Consider the following 22,222-nt stretch of genomic DNA (forward strand, 5'->3'; position numbering starts at 1 on the left):
ATATATATATGTATGTATGTATTTTAATCTTGGAGCCTGATTCTGGAGATAGGAATCATCAACCTGAGGCCAGGGATTTAACTCAGTGACACTGGCGCCTGCCTTGTCTGCCTTGCAAGTGCAAGGTCCTGAGTTCGATCCCCCAGTACCAAAAAAAGAGTCATCAGCCAGAAAGGACTTTGGTAATAGAATGGGCTGTTGCTGCCCAGTCCTCAGCTACAAAGGCGATGAGAAACACGATGGAAAGGAGGGCTTAAGCCTGAGAAGTGGACAGTTTGAGAATCAGCTCCTAAGGGGAGCATGGAGCAGTTTCTTTCTGGAAGCTCTAAATTAGCATCCAAGAAGAGCAGCTACAGAAGTGACTATTTCAGTTATGTTCCCCAGTACTTTCCAGCCAGGTTAGTGGGCTGTTGTTTATGTGCAGTAGTTCACAGCCTAGCCTAGAGACAGAAGTAGGACTTGTTCTAAGAACTGTTGGGTGGACATCCTTCTCACCACCCCTCCAGCTGCACATACGGATATACTAATACTAACCAGGTCCTTCTAAGGTGGGCAAATGGCAGGAGCAAACTGTTGGAACCTAGGAGTATACTGCTTCAGTCAGAGCTTATTTCTAGAGCACTGACCCCTTGTCAGCTTATTACCTGGAGATATTTTGAGAGTGAAGTCTGTGCTTACCAGACTGATCAGTAGCAGGCCACTTCTTTCATGGGCTGACTGACCAGAGGCAGGCTTCCAGTTGTGCCTCCCAGCCATGTTCACTGCCTTGCTGTCATCCTCCAGCTGTGTTTTGGGCATTCCTCAGTACCCTAGTACCAGCTGCCCATAGAAGAATGTTAGTCCCACAGAAGCAGGGATTTTTATGTTTGTATCCAATGTGCCCAGAACAGAATCTATGTATACTTAATGCTCAATAAGTGCTTGTTGGTGAATTTCCTTCATTTCTCTTTGCAGCTCCAGAAGCGCTTCATCTTAAATCTGCCAACCTTCAGTGTTCGAATCATCGACAAAAATGGCATCCATGACCTGGATAACATTTCCTTCCCTAAGCAGGGTTCCTAACATCATGCCTTCTCTCCCACTTGCCAGGGAACTTTTTTGATGGGTTCCTTTAATTTTTTTCTACTCTTTTGTGGTGCGCTCTTAATAGATAGCCAATTCAGAATAAAGCTAAATATGGGTAAATTGAGCTTTCTGGTTTGGATCTGTTTACCTAAACATCACTTCAGAAAGAGACTGAAGGGAAGTTGTCTTTCTGTCAGAACAGTCCTCCTTCGTGCCCCTTTCCCTTCATGAATGCTCAGAGAGCCCTGAGCATCTGACAGCTCTGTGTGTTCTGTCTCACTGTGCAGCTTTTCTCTCATCTAGCTCTTATGAATCCTTTCTTGCTAATGACTCATTCCCTCTCAAGCAGTGGGGGTTTTGGCTTAAGTTTTTCAATTAATTTGAATAGGTATTACACATACTTGGTAAAAACATGCGAACAGGCACCTGCCTTGCAAGCTCAAGATTCTGAGTTCAATCCCCAATACTGGAAGCAAATAAACAAACATGCACAAACAGTATAAAAATATGTAAAAAATGTACCTCCTGTGCATACAGTCTAGTCACCTGGTTCCCTTCCCAGAGGAAATAAAAGCTTCAGATTTTTTTTTCTCCTCCTCTCCCCGCCTTCTGACTGACCAGAGGCAGTCCTACCTGATGTTTTCCCATCTGGAAAATGACAGAGAACCTACCTAATCATTCATGGCAGTGGTGATGATAATTTTGTGAAGACGTAGATGTAAACATCTAGCACAGGGCCTGGCAGTGGGGTGTGCTTGGTAAGTATGTAGTACATTTGTTTGCATCCTGGACTTACCAGGAATGAACCTCTGCCTTTGAATTTGTGTCCCGAGAATAGTCCCAGGAAAGCCTGCAAACCACCTTACCCCTCTTTACTCAAGATCTCTGCTAAGCTCCAGATCAACTTTAGATACCTTAACCAGTCTTAGGGACATCAGACCTATCTAAAGCTGAGCCTTACCATCTGCCCCCTTTCAGGCCTCCCTATAATGTTCCACCTTGGGGAATTAGTCACTTGGCTTCCAGGTGCCTAAGCCAGCAACCTAAGCATAATTTAATAAGCTTTTTTTATTTTTTGAGACTAGGTTTTGCTAAGTAACCAAGGCAAATCTCGGACTCACTTTGTAGCCCAGGATAGTCTCAAGCTGTCATGGCAACCCTCCTGCCTCAGTCTCTCAAGTGTTGTGATTGCAGGTATATGCCACATGCCCAGCATAAACTTTTATTTTGGAATAACTTTAAGAGAAAAGTTGCAAGGAAAATATAGTTTCCTTATCACCCAGTTTTTGCTAATGTTAACATCATATAGAACCATGGAACATTTGTCAAGTCTAAGAAGCCAACATTGCTGCATTAGTCTTCACTGAAAAACAGCCTTTATTCGGATTTTATGTTTTCCCGTTAATGCCCTTTTTATCCTCTTGGCTGCCATCCATGGAACCATATTGCACTTCAGGTGGGCATGATTTTTTTCCAGAACTAGGGTCTCAATCTAATGCTTTGCACTGAGCCACATTCCCTAGCTTTTTTTTAAAGATAGGGTCTTATTAAATCACAAAATTGCCCATCCATGCTTAGCCCAAGCTTGTGTTCCTGTTGAGCTTTCCAAGTAGTGGGATTACAGAGGCATCCCACCCTGCCCAGCTTGGGCATGACTGTTAGTGCCATTTTTTTTTTTTTTTGCGGTACTGGGGATCAAACTCAGGACCTTGTGTTTGCCAGGCAGGTGTGGTGCCTCTGAGCCTCATCCCTGGCCCATTAATGCCGTTCTTTATCCCATTTGTCTTCACGTGGGCACCAAGTACTGTCATTACTACGTAAATCTCCTAAGTCTATCCCCATCATTTCTTGGACTAATTCAGCAATCTTTTTTAGCTTCATTTTACTTTTATTTTCTTCTCCCTCTAGTTCTTTGTGATCTAAAATACTAGCTTGACCATTCATTCCTTTTCAGAACTTTCTGATGGTTTTCCATTGCTCATTCAATAAACTCCGATTATTTGGTTTATCCTACGAGGCATCTCGTAGTCCTCCCCAACCTCATCCCCAATTTCCTCTCCCTTTTCTGTACTTCTCAAAACCCAAGATAAAACTAAATTTACATGGCCTCAGCATATACTTACAACTTCACCCTGTGTACAAACACCTGCTGTAGGAAGGGTAATCACTGCTTTGTGCAACTTAAAGTTGTGTGTGTGTCGCTGTTCAGTCATGAGGCTGTGTGCTCTGATATTTTCTATTCTGGATTTTCTAAAAATGCCAGCTGTATCCTAAATCAATTTCCTGAAGTTTGAAAAACGCTAGCCATGAAGTGATTCTTTAACACTTCCTAGCCAAACATTGCTCAGAATGGTCTTCCAATCGGTTTCCATCTGCTTGCAGGTGATTAATGCGTGGGAAACAATTTATTCCTTCTCAGGCTTGGGGTGGTAGGGCTCAGACTGGAGAAGAGAGCAGCTGTTTGGCCTCAGGGTAGGGAAGCTCAGCCTTGAGTGGTGCAGAGCAGGCAGACAGAGCCTCTGAGGAGGAAAAGGAGGCTGAAATGGCTTGAGAAGCTCTTGGTATCAGCTGAGCAATGGAGGCTGAGGCTGAGCCTGCTCTGCCTGAAGTCCAGAGTCTTATCACTGTCCTCACCTTGGTCCTTTGACAGAAGCAGCAGCAGTGCTTGAGTGAAGGGAGGGACATGTTTAGGATTCCTTCTAGGGGTCTGCTGCTCACTCAACTGCTATGTGTGAGTCATGAGCAAGTATGTGTTTGAGAGGAGAAAGGCCTGCACCTGCCTTCACCTCCCTTCATGAGGCTTGAGGGAGGCAAGTCTTTCAAACACTGCCCTTTTCTTATTTCTCCACCAACACTATGATCCTTTCAAAAAAAAAAACAGGGAAGATCTTTCTGTGGATATAAACTCAAACTCTCACAATTTGAAAAGCATAATGCTTTTAATTTACAGCTTCTTTGCAAACAAGGAGCTGTGTAAACCATTCTGTATACTTTCTCCTTTCCCCCATTAGCTAAACCCAGCTAAGCTAGTCAGAAGCTAAAATGCTATTTTGCTTTGGGGAAGAACAAAATCAAATACTAAGACTTTGTAGGAGTTTGTAATACCACTTACATGGTCTCTACCCTGTATTGCTTCCTTGTTGGTCCTGACTATATACTGGTGTAGGAGAGCATTGAAGTGCAAGGGGCTGAGAGAACCTTCCCCCTTGCTGGAGCCAGGCCTAGAGCATCTGCACGGGGCCATGGGGGGCAATAGAAATGAAGGAAGAGTTGGATCAAACCCGATATCTGAGACCTACTCTTGTAACACCAAAGGCATTAGGCAAGTTAATTACAATTTGCATGTCTGTGTTGGAGGAGGCTGTGCAGTGGTATAGGCAGGGTTTATTGTAAAGCAAAGATAGGGGATTAGGCCTTCAAGCAAGAAAGTGGGTATTGCCTTGTAGGCATCTGTGTGGAGTGGAAGTTTGGGTATCGTTGTGTTTTTTTAATATTCAAGGTTCAGGTTGACCTTGAACCCACAACCATCCTGCCTTAGCCTCTCAAGTGCTCAGATTACAAATCTGTGTGCTGGGCTGGGGATTTAGTTTAGTCATGTCACCGCCTGCCTTATAAGCACAAGGACCTGAGTTCAATCCCCGGTACCAAAGGAAAACAAAAACAAAAAACCTGTGTGCCACCACATTTGTCTTTTGATATCTTTTTTATGTACCGAAGAGTTACTCCTGGAGTTTAAAGAATTAGGGTGATCATGATGTTTGTCATAATCTTAGAGGTTACAGAATTACAAATATCTTTTTTTTTCCAGATGGTCACTGTTCTTCAGGGGCCTTAATCATGTAAAAAATGTAAGAAAGAAATTTATGAGGAACTGGGCATGGTGGCGCACACCTCTAATCCCAGCACTCTGGAGGCTGAGGCAGGACGATCACTGTGAGTTCGAGACCAACCTGAGCTACATAGTGAGTTCCAGTTCAGACTCAACTACATAGTAAGACCTTGTCTCAAAAAAAAAAAAAAAAAATGAGGGAAAAAAATGTTTGAGGTGCTAGGAATTGAACCTGGGGTCTTGGACTCCCTTAGGTATGAACTCTGCCACTGAGCTATACCCCCAGACTGTGGAAAAAAATTAAATTAGGTCCTAGCCCAAGAGAGAAGGATCTTTTTAAAATGTTTCCTTTTCTGATATCAGCGGGCCATAGATCTAACCAGTTTTCATATTTAAACTAAGACTTGGATAAAAATAAAATAGAACTTGATGAGAACTATCTGGTCCTTTCTTTAGGGAAAGTTGTCTGGTACTGAAAACTTCTTGAGAAACTACCTTCTTCCTTGCTTACCAACCTTTTATTGATACTATATGCCAGGCATTGCACAAGTACCACATGTCTTACTTGGTCAGTTGCAGACCAGTCTGGGCTGAAGATAGAAATTCAGGGCTTAGCAGCATGTAAAGCATGGGATTAAATGGAGGGAGCTGGTGTGGGTAGAGAAGGCCCTGGGGAGCGCCAGCTCTTTTGTCAAGTGGGGAAGGGGCCATGGTGGATAGAAATGAAACCCGAGTTCAGAGGAAACCAGAAGTTAGGAACCAGAGTGTTTCAGAAAGGGGCAAGTGGTCAGCCATACCAAATTCTTCAGTTAAATCCAGAAATGGCCTTCGGATGTTTTACGTTGTCATTGAATGATTTTAATAGACTGGTGGGAACTAAAGTGATTGAAGAGAATTGGGAGTGAGGAAACAGGCACGTAGCAATCTTTCAGAAACTTTAATTGCTAAGGAAATAGATATTCAAGGTTCAGGCTTATATTTTATAAGATAGGAGGGCTGGGGATTTAGCTCAGTGATTCAGTCGCCTGCCTCACAAACACAAGGTCCTGAGTTTGATCCCCAGTACCAAAAAAAAAAGCAATCTTGGAATATGTTTGTTTTGGGGAATGTTCTAATAATTCACTAGAGATTGATAACCTTTAGGAAAGATGCCTGAAGACTGAAATCCTCAAGAAGTCAAGAGAGCTGAATTAGCATTTGCCTAATGCATACACATACACACAAGAACACACAGAAGCCCCAGCATTCACACCGATACACAGACAGATCTGCCAACAGTGACAACACATCACACAGACCTAACTGCCAAACTGAAGCATTTACCTACGTGCACAGCAAGTCTCAAAAGCACATACACAGTATTCACCTGACACAAATAGCCACACTGGCGCGCCCGGTAGACAGGCCAACATCTGTGCCCCCTCGCAGGGGTGCCCACAACCCCTATCATTGTGCTCCCCTTTAGAAGCCTCTTCTTATTCCAGCCTTCTTCTATTTCCCCTACTTTGCCTCTCCTAGGGATCTTGCCCTGTTAGGATGCAAATCCAGGCCTGGGTTGAGGAAGACTTCATATCCAAATGAAAAGGTTTTATTAGGAGTGAGAGAGCAATTGAGAGATGAAGGACATCAACTGCAGGGTCAAGAGAAACAATACAAACTTCTGGTGACAGCCCAGGATGCCAGACACACCCCTCCCAGCCCACCCACAGTCCTTTGTGAGCAAAACACCCTCTCTACTCTGGTCCATGTGGGCATCCCAGTGCATGAGCAGAAAACTGAAACAAATCCCCAACTCTTTGGGATAAAGAAGTTGTGCTGGACATCTTTAAACTTTCAAATGTAATTACAACATACACAAATAAATAGGACAGACATCAACAGGACTGTGATTCAAGTTCAGTGATTTGTGCTTTTTCTTTGTTCCTCGAGGGCCTCTCCTGCCCTCTAAGAGTGGGAAGGGTCCAAAGAGCCCACTGGGACCTCCTGTCAGCACCCTTTTCTGGGGATAGGAGACTCTGGGATGAGGGTCACCAACTCCTCAGTAGCACCTCTAATTTGTTATGCCCTTCCTGCCATCAGTTAAAGTCTTGGCCCTAGGAGTGCCCACGGCTGCCCAGGCACCCCAATGGCAAGGGCTTTTCCCCATGAGGCAACTTTGCCCACGCCAATTTCCTGTCCAAGCCCTTCTCAGCAAAGGTCAGAAAACTGCACACGTGAAACAGACACCTGGGCCACAGAAAGGCCACCCTCCCTTACTCCAGTCCAGATCCATAACTGGGTTTGCTGGATGAATGATCTCTCTCTCTCTCTCTGGCGTGACTCCAATCCCACCTTTTAGTCCTTGGCTTACCCCAGAAGCTAAGGGCTCTTTTCAGGGTTTGGGAGCCGATTAAGGATAGGGTGAGAAGTGTAGTTATTTTCGATGCTTGGCATCCTTCTCTGAAGCCTTGGTTTCACCATGCCCGCTGCCCACACTGCTTAGAAACATCTTGTCCAGCCCCTTGAGTGACTCCAGCAGGTAGTTCTGGAAGGCAGTGAGGGCAGCACAGATGGCAGGCCCGCCAAAGCCGTGGGTGATGAGGCTGAAATGTGTCAGGCAGCTCTGTACTGTGGGCTCCAGGATGAGTGCTGGGCGGCTGTTGCCCAGTGGGGAACGGTCCTGAGCCATCAAGTCTGCGAACTCTTTGCAGATCTGCCTGGTTGGGGAAACAGGGTCAGAGGTTAAAGGACAAGGCTCTGACTCCAGAAAGGACCTACTACATGCTGGATTCTTTATTAGCTATGTGATTGCTTGATCCAACAAATGATGATATATTCCCTTTACAAAAAAAGGAAACTGGGCCACAAAAAAAGGAAAGTGGGCTGGGTATGTAGCTGAGTGGCGCCCCACCTGTCTGGCAAGTGCAAGTTCCTGAGTTTGATTCCTGGTAATGAAAAAAAAAAAGTAAATAGCCAATACCCTATTGAATGCTCTCCCCATGGACAGCCCATCCACATTCAAAGTGCAACTCATCTATTTTATCCAGAAAACTTTCCTTGAGTCTCTCTTCCACCCCAACCAATGCTTCCCAGAAACTTGCCTTTTAAATTAACAGGGAACAGCCCAGAATCGGCCTTTCATAATTGAAGTAACAGCTAGCAGCAACATTGAGTGAGGCCTAGATATTATACCAAGTACACTGTATGCATCATCTCACTTAATCTTCATTCTAAATCTGTACTGTTACTATCTCCAGACAGATGAGGAGACTGGCTCCAGACAGGTGACCGAGGTAGGGTTTGAATTCAGCTCCAGTCTTCAGCCATTACCTTTCCTTTATGCATCCCTCGACTGGCTTTGGTTTGGTTGTCACTCAGCTTTGTGTCACCATGGGACAACATCTTAGACATGGCTAGGACCCAGGAAGTGGTTGCTGAATAAGCTGATTCATAAATTAGGTGGACTCCACCCTCCATAGGCTTCTCCAGCCACAATAGGAGCAGCCTACGGATTTCTCCATGAGCCTGGTTCCACTTCTGCCTGGGTGACTGAAGGAAACCCTCTGAGGGAAGGTAGAGTTGTTATTGAAGGGCTGCATCAGGTTGGGAGCTGGAAGGAGTCGAAGCAGAAGGGTAAGCCCAGAAGGTCATCTGGCCTGGGTGGAGTTTGTGTAGGACAGACTGCTGAACCTCAAAGGAGCCTGAACTTTAGCCTTCAAATTTCTCTCTCACCCTCTTCCTTTTCCCTCACCTCTGTAATGTTTTGCGGTGAGACTGCTACAGTCTGAATGATCATTTGTGTCCTTCCAAAATGTATGTATTGATATCCTAGCCCTGGCGCTGGGCATGGTGGTGCACACCTGTAATCCTAGCCCTTGGGAAGCTGAGGCAGGAGGAGTACTGCAGGTTCAAGGCCAGACTGGGTTACGTAGTCCTAGACCAGCCTAACTGTGTAGAGAGACTCAAAAAATAAACTGAACGGGGCTGGGGATATAGCTCAGTGGTTCTGCCTCCTGCCTTGCAACCTCAAGGTCCTGAGTACGTACGATCCCCAGTACCCCTGCAAAAAACTCCTCCTCTGAGGAGGTGGAGACAGAGCCTCTGGAAAATGATTTGATCACTAGGGTGGTAGTGCCCTTATGAAGGAGGCCAGAGAGAGACTCCTTGCACCTTCTATCATGTGAAGGCACAGCAACAAAGTATTGTCTATACAAGAAAACAGGCCCTCTCTAGACACTGAGTCTGTCTTGATGTTGGATTTCCTAGCTTCTGGAACTGTTGAGAAATAAATTATTACCCAGTGTATGGAACCCAAGTTTATGGAATCTTATTATAGATTCCCCAGTGGACTAACACAAGGACCCTTTCTGAAAAAATAAGTCTTAGTGAAGTACAAGTTCTAAATAGATTTTGGGGCATCTCCACAGAATCTAGTTTGAAAATCATTGTAGGGGCCAGGGATTTAGCTCAGTGGTTCTGCTGTCTGCCTTGCAAGCGCAAGGTTCTGAGTTCAATACCTGATACCAAAACAAACAAACGAACAAAAAAAAATCATTGCAGGAAGCAGTGGGACCCAGTGAAGATTCTTGGGCATGTACAGGGAGGCTAAAGGAAAAGGGGGCTCTGGATGAGCCTCCAGGAGTGAGATGAGACCACTGTGCCTAGGTCAATGACTGTCTGTGCAGTGCACATGTGACAGCCAGTGCACCGTCTCCCCACTCACTTGGCGGCGAGCAGCATGCTCTTGCGGCTGTGCAGTTCCCCAGGGTCAGCGTGCTGTCGGCACAGGTACTCAGCGGCTGCCTTGGCTGGGAACTCCGTCTCACAGACATAGCCGAAGTCTCTGGCCAGGTGCACGGCCTCTCCTGGGGTGGGAGGGTACAGGGCTGTCATTACTGCCAGGTATGTCTCTAAGCCTGGACCCAGTCTTGAACCTCTGACTCCCTGGTCAGACATCCTGCCCCATCCTGTTTCTGGAGATGCCCCTGCTTATTTCCCTCCCCAGCCTCAATTTCCTTGGGACTACCAGGGCTGGGCTCTGAACTCTCTATACAAAATGGCACATACTCTTGTTTACGTTCAATCATCTCTAGATTACTTACAATGCCTCATAGAATGTAAATCCTATGTAAATACAGTAGTTGTAGTGTGTTCTTTAAGACAAAATGACAAGAAAAAAGTGTATACATGTTCAGTAAAGATGCGATTTTTTAAAAACATATTTTGAAGCTATGGTTAGTTAACTCCTCAAATGGTAATCCACAGCAGGGCCTACTGTACCTACAGGTCACACACATACTTTTCTTCTTCTTTTTTGTTTTTGTTTTGTTTTGTTTTTGAGACAGGGACTCACTATGTAGTTGAGACTGACCTGGAACTCACTGTGTAGCCCAGGCTGGTCTCAAACTCACAGTGATCCTCCTGCCTCAGCCTCCAGAGTGCTGGGATTACAGGTGTGTGCCACCAGGCCTGGCTACACACATACTTTTCTATATACAAAGTACGTACACAGACTCGGCAACACTTACATGAATATACTCACCCTCCACCAGCGAAGTCAACAATGTCACGTTGGCAGCCTTCCGCCGGCCCGCTGGGAGGTTGAGCCCAATCTTCTCCAGCCGTTCCCTCAGGCACCGGCCCCCATTCTTGGACTTGGCCCTTGACGTGCACAGAGAGAAACACACCCAACTATGAAGAAAAGAGGGAGGCCTGTAGGCTAAGTGATCCCCTAAAGGACCTGTTGCCCAATACCCATTAACTTGGAGATTATCTGGAGTCTTTTAAAAGCAAGATCACAACCTCCCTGTTTCTACAACCAAGACTGGGGTGGGGGCCCCAGCACTCCGCTCCAGAAGTCCCCATTTCTCCCTAGTCCTCTCAACAGCAGGGACGGTCTGGGATGGGGCAGCATCTTAGGGTCCTTTTCCCCTGCCTCAGCACAGGTGGCGGGATGCAGATACAGAGAGCAACACACAGACAGGGACACGGGCACACACAGTCATCTGGGGACTCACAGACTCACTCATACACAAACGAATGAATAATGAGGGACAGAACATGGAGACACAGAGGCACCCACCCATGGAGACAGGCACATAGAGACCCACAGACTTGGATGCCCAGGGACACCCTCACACCAAGTCAGGATCCCAGAGAGAGACCCAGAGACCAGGAATAAGGAGAGACTGTACAACAGCACAGATGCCACCCCATACAGAGATGTAGACATGTAAACATACATATAAGTAGCTGCAGATGCACATGCAATCACACACACTTGAGGCCATAGTCTAGGCTACACATTCCCACTAAGAATGACATGAGGTCAGATGTGGTACGCACGCCTGTAACCCCAGCACTTGGAAGGCTGAATCAGGAGGATCGCCATGAGTTTGAGGCCATCCTGGGTTACATAGTGAGTTCAAGTTCAGCCTGGACTACACAGAGTGACCCTGCTTCAAAAGAAAAAAAAAAAAAATAATAACACTCACATTCACACTCATGGGAACACATACTCCTTCATATCCCCTAACAGACACCCCATCCTCAGACTCACCCAAATTTAAAACCCTAAGCAGAAATGCCCTTCCTAGGCAAAAGGACATGCGGGGAGAGAAACAGACGCATGGATGTGAAGACAAACGATGGATGACCATGGTTCCCATCCCAAAACACACAAACCAGTGAGGCCTGTGCTAACATAGAGAATGGACCGAGGGTCCTCGTGCCCCTTTCCTGGGGAGGGGGGTGAAGATGGCACGCTTCTTCCCCAGACAGTCTGATCCAGAGTCCCTGGGCCCTGCTCTCCCAGAGACTGAGGCAGATGCTGTGGCCTGGGGTGATGTCTCCAGATGGTCTGAAGAGACCGGGGATTCTGTGTGGGGTGCTGTGCAGGGGTTGTGGGCTGGCCTTCCTACCTGCGGAGGACACCGCCCAGGAGGGAGGCATTGAGGCACTCAGGAGGTGAGAGTCGCCGCTGCACCTCCCCCACCGTCACCTTGTACTTGGAAGTTGAGCTGAGTAATGAGAGCCGGCCAGGCACGGAGCAGAAGACTTCACTGGGGTTGGTGATGCCGCCAACCAGACCATCTTTGGCCAGCGAGAGGGCTGAGAGGCTGCTGGCTTTGGAGGGCATGGGGACTGTAGAGCAGAAGCAAGGGAAGAGAGAGGGGATACTGAGCCGTCGGCCACAGGACAGGCACCAGTCAGCTGTGGAGCTGTGCATTGATGACTCACCAACTGTGCACGTGGAAAGATCCAGCACCTTTCAGAGGGATGTTCTATCATCCTTGCTTTACAAAGGGAGAAAGTGAGGTTTCTGTACCTACAGGTCACACACATACTTTTCTATACACAACATACGTACGCTGAGCGAGCACACTGAGGTTAATGTGATGCATCAAGTCCACTCAGTAGGAGTGGACACCGAACCCAGACCTGTCTGGCTCTTGAACTCATGAGCTCTCACTGAGCCTCTTAAAACTCAGTTTTAGCAGAGCCTTGTCATTTTGGTGGCATCACTTGAGAGGGAGCTGGACAGAGGAAATAGAATCTGAGCTGAAGGCAGATTCCTAGGTCACCACAGCAGGGCCTAGCAGGTCTGGGCGGTCACAGGGAAGCCCAACTCCCCTTCCCATTGATGATCCCCACTATCCCACCCCTTGAGATCAGTGAGTGGATGGGGGGCTTTGGAGTCCCATATCTTGAGACCAGAGAGATCATGGCCCCAGGAAGCTTCTAGTCCTGTCGCCCTTCCTACCCGGCCACTCCAGGATGCTCCAGGAGATGAGGAATAAGGAGGTAAGCCCTACAGTGCCCTTCCTCAAATACTCCTAATCATCTATGAAAGGTGTCAGAGAAATTAACTTTCTAAAATTCACCTAGATTCTCTTAGCTCTAAAAGAAAGTTCTTTTCTCCTTCTAACCTCCATCTTTCTGCTGAACTGCATGAGGAAGGGAGACTATTCAGGCCCTGGCCTCTTCCAATGAACTCCCAGGCCTTCTCTTCTTTCAAGGAAGTGAGAGCCTCATTAGACAAGGTCTTGTGTGCATGTTGAGAGTGGGGGTCAAGTGGGGAGTCGGGGGCTAACACTTACTGAGTTCTCACTTTGCTGTGTCATGCGGATGTCTGCCCTGAGCTCTCGAACAACTCACAAGGCAGCTGCCCTTAGTACTGCCATTTACAGACGAGACTGAAGCCTAGACAGGTAGTGTGCCTGAGATCACACAGCTGGTAGGCTGAGAACCAGTAGCAAACCAGTACTGTTATCTCTCTGCCTTTCTGTCATTTGGAAAATATTTGCTGAGCAGTCTGTGCCAAAATCTGTGCTGGCCTTGGGAGGAAGAAGAAAACAAAGCTCACCCTGTTGCTATCCTGGCAAAGCCTCCATTTCTCCCCTCTCCTGTTGAGCGTCCTCACTCTCCACCCAGCCACCCAAATGAAACTTCAGGGACACCCTTTGTACCTCCCTGAGTTATGGCTTTAATATCTTCACCTGCCTCAGGTGAAGCCCTTCTCTGTGCATGTACAGATGCTCCCTCACTTCCTGCTGCATGTCTGCATGACCTCTGCTCTGGTCCCCTGTCCTGCTCCAGAGGGATCTCCCTGAAATATGCATCACTCAGTTACTCTGTAGCTTACAACCCATCTGTGCCTGGTCAGTTCCCTGAAAGGCAGATTCCAGCTCCACAGCTGGGCAGAATGAAGGTGCCTATCAGTAAGTGCTGGAGTAGAGCTGGCATCCAGGTTCTCATGTCAAAACGAAAAAACTTAGGCTGGAGGTGTAGCTCAGTGGTAGAACACCTGCCTACTATGCATGAGGCCCTGCGTTCGATTCCTAGCACCATTTAATAAATAGATAAGTAAAATAGAAGAAACAAAGTTTGAAGAGATCAAATTATCACAGCAAGCACAGACAGGAAATGGATCTTGAACTCTGGCCATTGACTCTAAAGTTCACATCCTTGACCATCAGTTATAATGGCTCCTGATGTCTAATGATTTTACCTGATCCCATTTGTCCTTTGGGCTCTATACCCACACTGACCAAATACAACATGAGCCACAAGTTTAGCATGGTGGCACACACCTGTGTGATTCCAGCACTCAGAAGGCTGAGGCAGGAGGATCAGGAGTTCTAGGCCAACCTGGGTAGCTTAGTGAGACCCTGTCTCAAGCACAAAAAAGTTCATATATGTAAACTTCTTAGTAGTTATACTTTTAAAAAAGAAAAAGAAAAATGTGACATTAATTGTAATTAATATATACTATTAAAGAAATATAATTATATTAATGTAAATCAATACTGTGCTATTAATATGATCAATATTATATTTTATATTAGGTAAATCATATAATCAAGGTATCAGTATTTTTTAAATTAATGAGAGGGCCAGGAATGTAGCTCAGCAGTGTAGTACCTGCCTGGCAAGCTAGAGGCCCTGAGTTTGATTCCCAGTAACAATAATAAAATAGAAATAAATAAGGTATATTAAATTATTTCTTTTACTTGGTTTTCAAAATGCAGTGTGCATTTTATATTTACAGCCCATTTCTGTTTGGAAAAGTCCCATTTTGAGTACTCAACAGCCACACATGGCTAGTGCCCACCACAGTAGCCCTAGTCTTCAAAAGTAGGGAGCACAACAGATCACATATGTGAGATGTGGATGTAGGGGAGACTGCAGCCTGAGTGTGCTACACGGGACACTGACCTAATATTCTACTAAGCAGGGCCTTCCCTCCCCAGCCTCAGGTTGTGCATAAGCCTCTGCACACAGCTTCCTGGGCCTCTCCGTCCTTATCCCTTTACTCGCAGTTCCGAACTGTGCTCCTCTGCCGCACAGTGGTCTCCCCACCAACTAGGAGGGCACTGAGGGCAGGGTCTCGGCGCAGGTGGCCATCATGGGGTGAATGAGCAAAGCAATCTGGAGACCCAAAGTGGGAAACAGGACGGTGGTCCCACTGGCAGGAAGTGGTACAGGAGCCTTCATCTTTTGTTATCAACTGATTAAGCTGCCCGTCCTCCCTGGGTCTCCATTCAGACACCAGGGCAAGCTTAGAACCAGACTGAGGGTCAGTGAGATACCTGCGCGCAATATTTAAGATGGCACCAACAACTCCGATCAAGATACTTGGTATTCTAACCTCACATGGTAATGCACACCTGTAATCTCAGCACTTAGGAAGCTGAGGCAAGAGGACCATAAGTTCAAGGCCAGCCTGGGATACATAACAAGTTCAAGGCCAGCATGGAGTACATAGCGAAACCCCATCTCAAGGGCTTTCTGCAAGTGCTTTCTCCTGCTGCTGGCAGATTTATGCAAACATAGGTATGGCCACATGCAAATGCATAGCCATAGGGACACAGGGACAGGGTGAACTTTGTTTACATCTTCTTCCCAAACACATAACATGGGAACATGTGTTCCTGTGTATGAGTAACAGACCCTGCTGTTTCCCAAACCTGTCACTTTTTCCTCAAAAATGGCAAGAGGGGGCCCAGGGATTTAGCTCAGTGGTTCTGCCCCCTGCCTTGAAAGCACAAGGACCTGAGTTTGATCCATGGTACGAGGGGAAAAAAAAAAATGGCAAGAGGAATGCAGTCCGAGAAAGGGGCTGTCACGGAGGTGGGATGTAAACTAGCAGACTGCAAAGCGGATCCTGGTATTTGTGTCCCACACCCACAGGGCACCCCCACCACAGTGACTCCTGAAGGGGTCTATCCATGGTGTCCCCTTGGTCACACTCAGAAGCCATTCATGTACTCATGAGACCCAGAGCTGACACAAGAGCGCCCCGTTATTCAACCTGCCAGACAAGGCACACACACCCAAGTCTACCCAGAGGTGGGAGCCATCATCTGGCTACTGAATCTGAGGTTGCGCAGTACACTTTGCCAGAAAACATGGTAAAATTGCAGTTCCTTGTAGAAGGAGACAAAATTTCATGACAGCTTTCCGCAAAGAGTTAGTTCTTAGTTACAACACCAAAAGCATGATCCATAAAAGAAAATAATTATAGATTGGACTTCATCAAAATTCAAAACTTTTGTACCTCAAAGGACAATACTAAGAAAATAAAAGGGGCCAGGCATGGTGGCACATGCCTGTAATCCCAGCTACTCAGAAGCTGGAAAAAAAAAATTAAGACTGAGGATCTGGTTCAGTTCCCAGTATTACAAAATAAATAGATGATAGATGGATAGGTAGGTAGATTAAAATTTTTTAAAAAGATGAACCGCAGCCTGGAAGAAAATATTTGCAAATTATATATCTAATAAAGGATGTATATTCAGAACATATTTTAAAAACTCTCACAACTCAATAAGATAACCTAATTAGAAAATGGTCAGTGCAGGGCATGGTGGCACACACCTGTGATCCCAGCACTTGGGAGGCTGAGACAGGAGAATTGCCACAAGTTCAAGCCCAGCTTGAACTACATAGCAAGACTCATCTCAAATAAAGAAAGAAAGTTAAAATAAAGTTTTGAAAAGCTTAAAAAAAAAGAAAGAAAAGGAAGGAAGAACATGGTCAAAACATGTACAGATACTTGAATAAAAATCATAGATGAATGGCTATTAAGCATGTGAAAAATGCCCAACTTTGTTAGTCATTAGCAAAATGCAAATTAAGATTATACAGAGAGCCGGGCATGGTGGTGCACTCCTGAAATCCCAACTCTGGAGGCTGAGGCAGGAGGATCACAGCGAGTTCAAGACCAGACTGGGCTACATAGTGAGTCCCAGGGCAGTCTGAACTACATAATGAGAACCTGTCTTAAAAAAAGAAAGAAAGGTTATACTGAGATACTACTAAGTGTTTATAATTAAAAAAAAAAGAATACTGGGCCGGGGATTTAGCTCAGTGGTTCTGCCACCTGCCTCACAAGCACAAGGACCTGAGTTCAATCCTCGATACAAAAAAAAAAAATTTTTAATTAATTAAAAAAAGAATACCGAGTGTAGGTGAGGGTGTGCAGAAACTGGAACCTTCACACCTTGCTGGCAGTAAGCATCATAAGTAAAATAATACAGGCGCTTTAGAAAATAGCTTGGAAGTTTCTTAAAAATTAAACATAATTTTACCATACAGTCCACCAACTCCACTGCTAGGAATTTTCCAAGAGCAATGAAAACACACGTCTACCCAAAGACATATATATGAACATCCATGGCAACATTATTCATACAGCAAAAAAGTACAAACAACCCAAATGCCGATCAACCAGCTAATGGCTAAACAAAATGTGCGTTGTGTCCATGCTGTGGAATACTGTGCAGCAATAAAAAGAAAAAAAATGACTGATACATGTTACAATAGGGATGAGCCTCAAAAACACTATATATACTAAGTAAAAGAAGCCAGAGGCAGCCTGGGGTGGTGACCCACAGCTGTCTGGGAGGCTGAGGAAGGAGGATAGCAAGTTTGAACCCAGCCTGGGCAACTTCATAATTTAGGGACACCTTATCTCAAAATTAAATAATTAAAAAGGGCTGGGTACATAGGGTGAGGCCCTGGGTTCAATCCCCAGTACCTCAAAAAGGAAAAAAAAGCTAGAAGAGAAAGTCTGCATATTTATTCTATTTATACAACTTGCCCAGAATATGCAAATTTATAGACAGGAAAGCAGATCAGTGGTTGCCTAAGGCTTGGGGTGAGAATGAGGATTAACTACAAATGGTAGTGAAGGAATTTTGAGGGGTGACAGAAATATGGATTGTGGTAGTGGTCATATAACTCTATACATTTACTAAAAATCATCAGACGGTAGTCTTATCAGGGGTGAACTTCATGTATGTAACATTTACTTCAATAAATTTTTTGTTTTGTTTTTTGGTGCCGGGGATCGAATCTGGAACCTTGCGATAGCAAGGCAGGCAGCAAAATCACTGAGCTAATCCCTGGCCCCAATAATTTTTTTTTTTTTAAAGAAGTTCCAGGGCCGTGAGTTGGGGCTCAGAAACTGCATTTTGAACCAGCACCTCCAGGGAATCCTCCTGTTTATTATGCCACCTTAGACCACTCTTAGGGTCTCTATGGTCCAAAGCCCAGGAGCGGGAAGGGATACACCCTGAGGAAAGCAAGCAGGGGGGCAGTGAGTGACCCCCCAGCCTTCTTGAGTCTCCTTCATCTACCCTGTGTGGGACCTGCTGGTTATGTTTCCTTCTCATCAACTTCCAGGAGGTTTGTTTTATGCACACTCTTAATCCTTCACTCCCCTGCTCCACACTCTTCTGTGGATCCCACTGTCCTTGAGTAAAGTCCAAACTATCTGCATGGGCAGCACTGTTCTTTTAGTTGCTGTCTGGGCCAGACAGTAGCCTGGAGGCAAGTGAGGAAAGGCCTGAGGAAATGCAGGGTTAGAGCTTGTTTTAGGTAAATTTTGGATGCTATCTAATAGATTTTTTTTTTTTTTTCCTGTACTGGGGATCAAACTCAGGACCTTGTGCTTGCCAGGCAAGTGCAGCGCCTCCAAAGTACATTCCTGGCCCTAGATTTTTTACATTATTTTTAAATTTTTACATTATTTTTCTTGACTATTTTTTTCTTTTTGCACTCTCTTAAATATTGTCGCAGAGACAAGTACCTTACTCTGTTCAGTCCTCCTCAGCCCCAGACTGTTTGCAAACTTCTGTGGAAGCTCACATTCTCCCTACCTCCATTTGAAACTTTCCTCAGAGCCAAAGAGATGGGAGTAGAGGTCGATGTTTACATCAGCCTTTTTCCCGGAGACCCCCTGAGACTGGACTGCTGGGCCTGCCCTGGGGGATTCTCAGCCTCAAGCGGGCACTGCTCACTGTCTTCCGGAGGGACAGATCTCAATTCTCAACCCTAAACCACTCCCCTCCAGCTGTGACCCTACAACCTCAAACGCGCACGAAATTTTCATCCTATCTAGTTTTTGCGCAGAGAAGGCATTTGCCCATGCTATGCCTCGTGTGGTGTGAGCAGCTCGACCCTTTCTAATGTACTCAGAAACCTGTCGCTTATTCATTTAACACCCACTGAACCGCGTTCAAAAGTCTCGCCTCTAGGAAGCCTCCCAACCTCAGGAGCCCACCCCCAGCTCAACCGGCGAGCTCCATCGGGTCCTGTGCAGTCACTGTGGCCCACCCCACCCTGCCCTTCTTGGCTGCAAAATACTCCTGTGCAGCTCGTTCCACCTCATCAGTCCCGCCTACTTTCTGAGGCTCTGGGCCAGGCTGCAAAACTGGAGGTGACAAGTGTGCGCATAAACGGAAGGCTCCCCTCTTCCGCTCGGTGGGCCTCACCTAGGGCTCCCATCACCCGTCCCTCGCGGTGGCTGTCAGAGGCCGGCCTGGGTGTGCGGCGGGGCGCGCGCGGAGTCGCCGAAGATCGTATCACCCCGGCCTGGGCCCCGGGAGCTCCCAGGCTCCACTCCCCGACGCCACCAACGAAATCGTGGCCAGAACTCCTCTAACCTCCACCGAGCAAAGCCGCGACTGTGGTGAGGCTGGGGCCGCCTCAGTTTTTACTGCAGACGAGAGACCCGGACTCTTCGCGACGCAGCCGCCTCTCGGGCCACGACTGAGAAGAGCTGGGGGAAGGGGACCCTTCGCTTCAGATCGCCCGGGGCGACTTTCTGTAATCCATGCCCTGGAGGCGCGAGGTTCTACACCGCTCCCGGCAGGTACAGGCGGCCTGGGAGAAACGACCTTGGCTTCCTGTGCAGTTGTCTGAAGGACCCGAGGACGATGAAGGGCTCTAACCCGATGGCCACCGAAAGAGCTAGGGGCGAGGCCGAGTCCGCCAGGACTCGAAGCTAAAGGGCGCCGCTAGGTGGGGACCGCGGCACCACGCCGGCATCGACCCTCTGTCCTCCCCAAAGGCCTGCCTGGCAGCCGACTGCCACACTTGCGGCGCAGGAACCTGGCAATTCCTTCTGCAGACAGCCCGGGTTCTGGCCCCTTCCTTCTTCTTTTGCTCCAGCGCCTGGGGCTGTGACTAGTCGTTTAGGCGCAGGTCCGAGGCGCTCCAACAATGCTCCACTGTGTGACAGGCTAGCACGGACGGCAGGCAGCCGCACTTGCCCCAGGGAGCCAGCTCTCAGCACCCATGACAGTGAAAGCCACACTCACTGTGTCCTTGGGATTGCCTTCAGGGGTTCCGGGCACATCTAAGATCTGGGAGTTTGGGAAGCTAATGTCCTTCCAAAGAAACCAATGCTGGGTCGATTTCAGTCTTTTCTCACATGCCGCATTCTGGGTTAAGGTAATCAGAGAAACAGCAGATCCTTCTACCCTTTCCAAGGGCAGAGGTCCCTAGGCTTCTTCCCAAAATGCAGGCTCTTGGCTCTTTATGGAGTCAATGAACCTAGGGCTCCTCGAGGTTAACCTGGGCAGGAGTCAGGAACAGAGGAGAGGGGGGACTTGCAAGGGTGGTCTTATTTCCAGTAGACAGTGGGCCAAGCCCAGCAGCAGGCTTTTACAGACTGCAGACCCAGTTCTCCTTTTCATCAGTGTGAAGACAGGAGCTGCCCGGTAAACCAACAAAGCCTGGGTGGGGCACACAGCGTGGTCCAATGTGTCATACCCAGTGTCCTCCACCCTAATTCTGGAGGCACTCTTGACAGTCCAAGTGGTCCAGCCAACTCCCAGCTCCTGGTAACCCAGCCCTAACCCTACTCCTCATCTCTATGAGAACCTGAGGTGGGGGGCAAACAGAGCCTGGGCTTGAATTCACATGTTTGAAAAACAACTCCCAGATCCTGTGAGGAGGAGTGGAGGAGTGGCCACTACCGTGCCTCCAAATTCCTTTGGGCATCTACCCCAAATCTAAAGCGTCTGCCCAAGGCATAGGTCCCTCGGAGTCTATTTCTGTTTCTCTTACTATATCTCTTTCTTGCTCCTTTTCATGGCACAGCCAGAATTCCCAGGCCTAAAAATCCACTCGGGCTGGGTCTCACAACACTGGCACTTACTAATTTAAAAAAGACAAGCAGATGCCCCTAAAAATACACGGGGAGGGACTCCCACACCTCAGAAATCCTCAGATGCCAAAAGACAAATTTCAGGACACAACAGAGATCCTGTTGCCTACATTGAAAACCTCAAACAGAGAAATATGCCCCCAAACAGAGAAGTGAAGTCCGTTCGTTTCACACACAGATGTGAATCCCCAATACACTCACAACAAAGACATACACTAAAAAATACTGACACCTAGAAAGGGAAGTACAGACATGCATATGAACTGGACCTCGCAGATACACCCATGAGCAAGCAGGCCCTGACCCAGGCGCACACAGTTTAACACACAATATTCACACACTGGGTCTCGAATCCTTAACGCTGATGGAGGCTCCCGCTGAAAGAAAACACCCCATGTGAGATGCAAGGCCCCCAAATCCCTGCCGAGAAAGAAGGGGCAGAAAGTACCTGCCAGGGTCCAAAATGGTAAAGCTCTGTAAAATGGAAATCATTTACCAAAATTTGTGGGAACATCACTTCCATTCCCCACTCTTAGGAAATAGGGAAGTGGTTTAACTCGTTCTGCAAATTAACTGCAGATCCAGGCGAGGGCCCTCCGCTGCCCGCGGAGAGGCCAAAGCCACGCCCGGGAGAGCACAGCGGGACTCCCCGCTCGGGCAGGCTCTAGCGCCGAGACCCAGAGCCCGCCCTGAGGCCGGACATCCGGCCTCCGCTGCACCTCCGCTAGGCAGGAAAGAGTGTTCGGTGGCCACCGTGCCGGGCGACGCATAGGAGGCAATAGCAACCGCGAAGGCAATGGGCCAGTTTGCCCGGGCCCAGCACCCTCTCACCTGGCTGGCTCTACCCTGGCAGTTGAATGCCATTCCGTACCTTTCTTGATCACAGACTGGTCCAGGAGGCTCATTCCCGGTTCATCCATGGCCTGCAAATAAGAGAGGGCGGTGAGGCGCGTGTAGGTCTAGCCGTCTAGTCTTTTCCCAAGCCCCAGCCGCCCGGGTCCCTGTCTGCTCCGCCCTACATTCACCCGTTCACCGGGCCGCCTGGGGCGACGACGGGCGGGACTGGGAATTGCCGGGCTCGGCAACATCTGCGGCTGACGCGGGAGTCCTGGTACTCACCGTGCCTACGAAGGCCGCTACTGTGTCTCCCTTGCCCCAGGTGCAGCTGCCCCAGCAGGCTGAGACTGTGCAGAGCTGCGCCCCGCCGGGTTCAACGGCACCACGGGGAGTGAAGGAGGGAAGTGACTTGGTCCCTGCCGAGGGCTGCTGCCTCCAGGTGCCCCGTACCGATTTACTGCCCAGTCGCCTTAATAGCCAGGCAGCGTCTGACCAAGAGCACGGAGTCACACGTGCGAGGCGGCAGGCTCCTGTCACTTTTGCTTTCAGGGCCC

The 22,222-nt window shown here is 47.7% G+C and overlaps 2 protein-coding genes across 3 annotated transcripts in view; one reads left to right on the forward strand and one right to left on the reverse strand.

Annotated features, from left to right (window-relative positions):
* Positions 1-1,191, forward strand: part of Psmb2 (proteasome 20S subunit beta 2) — a 38,683-nt gene extending 37,492 nt beyond the window's left edge. The window contains exon 6 of one of the 2 annotated variants that reach the window (XM_010645246.3): positions 955-1,190. In XM_010645246.3, coding sequence (XP_010643548.1) covers positions 955-1,062 — 108 coding nt within the window. In that variant the 3' untranslated portion in view covers positions 1,063-1,190. Of the gene's footprint in view, positions 1-954 lie in introns of both variants that reach the window. The other variant, XM_033767447.1, reaches the window with a different exon arrangement.
* A 5,293-nt stretch (positions 1,192-6,484) lies between these two features.
* The window catches only part of Tfap2e (transcription factor AP-2 epsilon), a 16,684-nt gene continuing 946 nt past the window's right edge, over positions 6,485-22,222 (reverse strand). Inside the window, exons 3-8 of the mRNA XM_010645287.2 lie at positions 21,951-22,137; positions 21,703-21,754; positions 11,794-12,016; positions 10,416-10,534; positions 9,597-9,738; positions 6,485-7,590 (exon numbers count right to left, since the gene is read on the reverse strand). Of these exons, the coding sequence (XP_010643589.1) occupies positions 7,308-7,590; positions 9,597-9,738; positions 10,416-10,534; positions 11,794-12,016; positions 21,703-21,754; positions 21,951-22,137 (1,006 nt within the window). The 3' untranslated portion in view covers positions 6,485-7,307. The remainder of the gene's footprint in view (positions 7,591-9,596; positions 9,739-10,415; positions 10,535-11,793; positions 12,017-21,702; positions 21,755-21,950; positions 22,138-22,222) is intronic.

Source organism: Fukomys damarensis, unplaced genomic scaffold (genome assembly GCF_012274545.1).
Source record: "Fukomys damarensis isolate Sample0158 unplaced genomic scaffold, DMR_v1.0_HiC HiC_scaffold_23, whole genome shotgun sequence".
Lineage (NCBI taxonomy): Eukaryota > Metazoa > Chordata > Mammalia > Rodentia > Bathyergidae > Fukomys > Fukomys damarensis.